Raw genomic sequence first — 7,103 nt, forward strand, 5'->3', positions numbered from 1 at the left:
CTTGAGACTTGTGGGCTTGTAGAATTGTAGGATTGGTACTTTGGTAGTTGGTACTAATTTTAAGCAATTATGCAGATATTCTAAACCCAAGTACAAATAGCAACATAGGGTTGGACACAAACCATGGATGCCCCGAACAGGATAACGGTTGGAGCGGATGAGATGGTCCAACATTTGCCACAATGAGGTGAGACATTGGAATTTCAAACGATTAGTGAGTTGTAAATTGTTTAAATAATTAGATAACCAACAATACAATGATTGTATATGCAGACAAATGAGAGATGAGGGAGTGGAGGGGCAGAGCAGAGAAACCATGGACAGTAGATACTATATAGTAGATCCAGGGCAGATGCATAAATGTGAGCGACGAGTCAACAATGTGTGATAATGCAGCGAATGGTGGTATCATGGCAATAGTTCACAAACACGAAGATTGGCGAGACCGCGACTGCTCGCCGGATGTGAGAGGAATGAGTACACAGCAGACCACCCGAGGAGGAACCGGTTGGGAAGAGGCAAATGACCCGAACACTATAAATGAGGTGAAGCCAAATGCCAGGGAGAGCCGAATGAAAGGCAAACACAACGAGAATATGATGTGCGAAGAGACCAAGACCCCACCGGATGGGACAGGGGAGCGAGGACCAACCGGAGGGAGGGACCCAACAGCCAGAGGGGAAGTGGGTGAGAATGGCACCGAAGAGGGTGAAGCGAGGAGAGCCGAGAGGATGGATGATGGCACCAGACGGAGGAGCGCAGACAACACCGAGAAACCGAGGACGGGTGGAGATGATGAGGGGGGTGGTGGTGGTGGTGGTGGTGGTGGTGGTGGTGGTGGTGGTGGTGGTGGTGGTGGTGGTGGTGGTGGAGGAATGAGAGCGATACATGTTCCACACCAGAGAAAGAGCCCCCACCCGAACACGGGAGAGTCATTTGATCAGCCACCAGATTATGACATGGTGGTGAGAGGTGGGCAATATCCCGATACGAGGCCGAGCCACCACGAGGGAGCGGCCAGACATGTAATCCGGATGCGGCGAGGCCAATGGGGCCAGAGCGGATGAGTCGAGGCTCCACACCAGATGGCACGGTAAAGGTGTCCCCCTCCCGAGGACAAGAGATATGGGAAAGTAACCCCAACCGATCAGGGAGCAGGTGCCCCCAGCGACAGGGAGCAAGTCCCCCCACAACGAGTATTCGACCAACAAGGGCACCGATGCAGCAAGAGCCCGGCCCATCTCACCCTCAAATGAGCTCACGGCAGAAGATGACCGCATAGAACGCAGTGAATGATTACAGACAATTTCAAATCGATGAGATGGGATGAGTATGTGAATTTGTTGGGGGGACAAGGAGACAAGGAGGAGGAAGACCACCAGGACGAGGAAGACGAGAGTTAATTATATGGTTGGATGACAGAACGATTGTACAATGAATTGAGACTTAATGATTGGTTAGAGTTTAGGTTAGGGGCCGCCGCGATAGTAAGACATGGGTCGATTAAGAACATTAGTTTAGGTAATGTTAGACAAAAAAAACCAAGTTTTAAGCCAAAAGCACACAAATCAAAGACCAAAAAACCCATAAAGGGGCGAAGAACCACCAAAAGTCGCCAAGGGAGGATAAGTAGGTATGGGAGGCATCTAAAACTGGAGATTTTTCTGTAAAATCAGCATACCATGCTTTATCAAATGAACAAAGAGAGAGAGATCTCGATAGAACACTTCCACCAGTCTCCCTCATAAATGGTAATAGGTATCCAAACTCAATGTGGAAAGGCATTTGGAAACTACAAAGTCTTCCAAAAATTAAACACTTCTTGTAGAAAGTTTGAGCGGATAGTCTCCCTACAGCAATTGGACTTCATCATAGAAAATTGTCGATCAACTCCCTTTGTTGCCATGGGTGTGAGAAAGATGAAGACGCTACCCATATCATCTTGGATTGCAAATTTGCTAGTGCAATTTGGTTTGCCAGTGAGCTAAGCCACATCCCTCCCAATGATCTAGACATGTGTTATGACAAATGGTTTGACAATTTAAGCAAGGTGGTATCGAGAGACAAAAAAGAAACCGGAAAGTTTCTATGTCCTTGCTCTTTTACTTGCTGGTACTTGTGGTTAGCAAGAAATGACTTGGTTTTTAAAAGGAGAATGGACTCCAATTGAAGTGGCTAAAAGAGCACAGGAAGCCCATGACGAATTCTGGCTAGCTAAAAAGTCCATGGCCCAACAACAAAGAGCAACTAATGAAGACATTAGCAAAGGATGTATGCAATCACAAGTGGAGCCCATTTGGCAACAATCTAGCCAGGTTGGTTTAAAATAAATAGTGATGCAACATACTCTAAGGATAAACATGTTTTGGGCTTGGGCCTAGTTATAAGGAATCATTTGGGCAATATAATCTCTGTTTGGGAAGCTTCCAGTGGTTCATCTGCATTCAAAGGAGAGGCTATGGTTATCTGAACAACTATGCTTTATGACCTGAGCAAAGATCTTTAGGAAGTTATTGTTGAATTGATTGCCTTGAACTTATAGTGCTAATCCATCATCCTCAATGATCAATGCCCTCAATTGTACAGCCAATTATCTCTTACATTTTGCATCTTTAGACTCTATTGTCACAATGTATTTTTTATTTTATTTCTAGGAATGTCAACCATGTAGCGGACTTCCTATCCTGGAAGGCCTAGTCACTTTATGGGTAGGGGTGTAAACGGACCGGATTCGAATCGGATAGTGGTAATACCATACCGCATCCTATTATATTTGGACAGATTCAGATAATATCCTATCGGTTTTCGGACCGATTCAATCGAATTCGGATGATAATCGGATATTTTTTTTCTTAAGTAGATTCTTCTAAATGGGCATGAATACAAATTGAATATAAGTTTTGACTACCAATTTACATATTTACCATTTTATTTGTGAGGACTAGGTTTGAAATTTAAGAATTTAGCAACTTTGGTAGCTATTTTAGTAAAAAATCTAGAAAAATAATCATATATCACAGGTAAAAAAATTTTAAAAATAAGAAAAATAAATCTAAAAAAGTAACTTAATCGGATAATTTTATCGGACGGATAATAATCGGTAAGAAATGGATATCCATATCCGTATCCTATTTGTAACCGGACGGATTCGGATACCCCTAAACGGATTCGGAAGTGGATTTCGGTTATCCCTTTACACCCCTACTTATGGGCGTAACTGTTAGGTCTCTCTCCACCTAACTATAAGACAGCTCGAAGGTATCAATTACAAACTCCTCATAATGATTATATGATGATACAAGGATAAATGTGTCATTTGACATGTTTAAAAAAGAAAGAGATAAAAATTATTTTATTTTGCCACCATCACTTCCAACCTCACCATTACAGCCATAAATCTTTCCCATCTTTGCCATCACCACCAGGCACCAGCATTCCCCAACGAAACAATATTTTATTCTAAAAAAAATTGACCTACCTAATGAATTTCTTTAGTTTGAAATATTTTAGATTAATGCAATTAAATTAATTTAAATTTCTTTAACTAAAAGCCCATTCTGTAATTATCACATGAAATCAGCCGATATTGAAAACAAAATCATACCAATCAGCCCCTATTCTTCCTCCCTTTTATACTATTCGGTGTATTTATTAAGTATTCAAAACCCACGTGCTTTTTTTTCTTTTTCAATTGATTTTAAATTTTTTTTGGGTCCAAAGGGGATTAAAACTATTATTAAGAAAAACAGTCTTGAAACCAAACGTCCTAGATGTTACAAAGCGTTGGTTTACAATAAAGTTGGGTGGATCAAGCCACCAAGTGCGGGCCAGCCCTAATCTAGAGCTACCTAAGGCCAAAAAATCTAATTCGAGATTTTCAGCTTTCTCAATAAAACTAAAACTAACCACCTCAAAAGGATGTAAAAGACTTGAAATCTCATCCATAAGGTCCTTCGCAGGCTAATTAAGGGAGGTGGGACACTGTTAAGAGCACAAATTACTGGGTCACAGTCAAGGTTTAAAGTATCGGTATCGAGTATCGTATGGGTCAGGTGATTTTAAGAGACGTATCATCTTGTATCGAGTATTGTATCACTCTGGCTAACGCATTTTAGTGTATTCAATAGAGAGATATATTGATGTATCGTATCGGTTGTGTCAAATATGGATATGTATTAGCTAGTATTGTATGGTATCGTGGGATACTTTAAACCTTGGTCAAAGTCATTGAACACTTGCAGTCGACTCACCTGCAAGGTTAAGGCTAAGCGCACACCCTCTCTAACTGCCCTCCCTTGAGTTATGTCGTAAAATTAATACTATTTCGTGAGTTATTTAATTTATCAATTAAATTTCTTATAGAGAAAATATATATATATATATATACCATGAGATGACATTAATATTAGAAAGTAACTCAAGGGTAGTGGTGAAAATTTTTAATTTAAAAGAAAATTGTTGGAATCAAGCTCCTTCACCGAATTTGGCTTGACTCAGATGATTCAACCGATTCGGATTCCGATTCTGATTCATAGATTTTTTTTTATTTTAATTATAGATATTTACTTTTCTTTTTTTCTTTTGTTTTTTCCGGTAACGGATAGTTTTTTCGGTAACGGTTACTTCAATGTGAAACGACATGGTACGTTTTACATAGCTGTATCCACCTCGATATGACAATAGAAAATAGGTTTGGTATAAATATCTGAGGCGGTTGACTAATTGAGGATACAGCCGTCATTTTGAAGGAAGAAGAGGGCAAGGAGAGAAGAGAGCAACTTGTGAACAAACACAACACAAAGCACAACAAGCAGAGAAGGAAAACAGAATAGCGTTAAGGTAGCAAAAGCAGAGAGCGTTTTACGCCAATAGAATAAAAGCACACGGATTGCTGACATGGCAAAAGGAATTTCAAATCCCGCCCAAACACGGATTTCATTTCAATTTGTGATTGAATTTTAATTTTGATTTGCTTTCACTTCTCGCACACCTTCTTATCTCCCCAACTCTTTCACGCTATTTCCACGTACACACCACACCAAACCAACGCACAGAAGGAGCACCAAAGCATATCTCTTTCTTTCCTTTCTCTGCGAAAGCCTTAACCCTAAAAAGGTTAGAAAACTCATCTCTTCACCGATTCCGACCGAGTTTCATTGATTTTTGGCCGATTCTCATCTGTTTTTCGTCGATCCGATCGTTTTTCTGCAGGATTCATCATGAAGGGAGGAAAACCGAAGGCCGAGTCAAGAAAAGCTGAGAGCAAGTAAGTTTTAATCATCTAATTGTCTCAATTTTTATGTTTGATTGATGCTTCGTATGAGAATCGATTTGAATTATTGGCTTGTAGATGTGAAAGGATCTGTAATTCGTGAACGAATGAGAAAATCGGTTTTATTTTTCATTTTTTTTCTGGTTGTGATTTTTTGTTAGGCTTTCTGTGAAGAAAGGTTCCTCAGCCGGAAAAAAGCCGGCGAAGAAAGAGAAGGCAGTAAAGGACCCTAACAAACCGAAAAGGCCTGCAAGTGCCTTTTTCGTATTCATGTAAAAGTCTACCCTTTTCCTTTCTTTTTTTTTCGTTCCTAATTTTTTTCTGTTATAGATCGAAAATTCTTCTTGCTATGAAGATTTTTCTTGTATTTCTGTCTAATTTGCCTTTTCCTTGTTTGGAAATAAAGGGAAGAGTTCAGGCAACAGTACAAGGAGAAACACCCTAACAACAAATCCGTCTCCGTTGTAAGTTTTCATTTTTCTTTTAGATCCACCAAAAATTTGTTCTTCCTCTTATTACTGTATTGATCTCCTATTAAATTTTGATCCAAAAATTGTAGGTTGGCAAAGCCGGTGGTGATAAGTGGAAATCATTGACGGAGGCTGTGAGTATTTGTTACAGAAGATATTAGGAAAAATAAACCCTTTTCCCCCTTTGTGTTAAAAATGTAAGGAAAAATACTGAATTAAAAATGAATTTTCCTTTTTCCAGGAAAAGGCTCCCTATGTTGCGAAAGCAGAGAAAAGGAAGACTGAATACAACAAGAACATGCAAGCCTATAATAAGAAACAGGTTTGCTTCATCCTTCCCTAATTTCTTCTGTTTTTAAATAATATTGCAAAGGGTAGTAGTAGTTATTCATTGGTGGGCATCACCAGGCTGAAGGAGCTGATGCAGCTGATGATGAGGAGGAATCATTTGATAAATCCAAGTCTGAAGTCAGCGAAGAGGAAGAAGATGACAGTGGAGAGGTTAGTTCATGAATAAAAAAATCCTTTTAGAGATGGTTAGAGTGTATATGTTATTGAATGATTGATGTTAAACTGCTTTACGTTTGGGTTAATTTGCAGGAAGAAGATAGTTAGAGGGAGACAAAAGATGGAAAATTTGTAACTGTTTAGCTGTGTAGGATTGTTTTAGCACAATCTTCCATTACTTCTTACTTTCTTATTCGGTGGAAAATAGCTCCTCCTCTTCTCCTTCTTTTCCTTTTTGTTATGTAAGAAAACAAGTTTCTGGAACTTTCTGGAAGCTGACGATCGATCATTTGTACTTAAATCTTTCATGTTCTAATGATTCTGTTAGGGCCCTTTTTTTGGGGTTATTGTACTCTTTCGATTTCTACTTCCCCCTTTTTTGCATTCTTAAAAATAGATTAAAATAGATTTCTTCATTGACTCTCTGAAGATTGACATGCTTGGTCCCTGGATCTATCTCAGAAGTATATTTAGATTTAGTTCTGTGGTGATATGGGTTTTGAATTTGAGTCGGTTTTGCTGCTGAGTTGAGTTCTTCTTCCATGGATGGGGATGGGGTGTGGCCTTCTGTTTTGAGTTTCATTATATTGGTTCCAACTCCAACTGCAGAAAGCCACAGAGAGAGAGATGATGTGTGTGTTGTACTGTGAAAAAGGAGAATCAGACGCGGAAACTCGTCGTTGCTCATAGCCGTAAAGTTGTTTGGGAATTTAGGGGCAGGTCAGTGGTCGCCCGTGACTCGATGTACTTTTTTTTCTCTTCTATTTCTCGTTGAGAGTTAACAAGTCAGTGAAAATCTTTGGTTGACCAACCTTTTGGGGGAAGGGAAACTCTAAGCAGAAGCTCTCATCTGA

At 39.7% G+C, this 7,103-nt stretch overlaps 1 protein-coding gene across 1 annotated transcript; it reads left to right on the forward strand.

Moving 5' to 3' along the window:
* Nucleotides 1-4,964: 4,964 nt before the first annotated feature.
* On the forward strand, nucleotides 4,965-6,601 carry LOC149015579 (HMG1/2-like protein). The gene is made up of 8 exons (XM_089156378.1): nucleotides 4,965-5,115; nucleotides 5,212-5,266; nucleotides 5,434-5,544; nucleotides 5,679-5,736; nucleotides 5,832-5,876; nucleotides 5,984-6,064; nucleotides 6,151-6,243; nucleotides 6,343-6,601. The coding sequence occupies exons 2-8, from the start codon at nucleotides 5,220-5,222 to the stop codon at nucleotides 6,355-6,357; spliced, it is 450 nt and encodes a 149-aa protein (XP_089012504.1). The 5' UTR covers nucleotides 4,965-5,115; nucleotides 5,212-5,219; the 3' UTR covers nucleotides 6,358-6,601.
* The last annotated feature ends 502 nt before the right edge of the window (nucleotides 6,602-7,103 follow it).

The sequence above is a fragment of the Hakea prostrata genome, chromosome 5 (assembly GCF_041222555.1).
Source record: "Hakea prostrata isolate BN-2017 chromosome 5, UWA_Hpros_2, whole genome shotgun sequence".
Classification (NCBI taxonomy): domain Eukaryota; kingdom Viridiplantae; phylum Streptophyta; class Magnoliopsida; order Proteales; family Proteaceae; genus Hakea; species Hakea prostrata.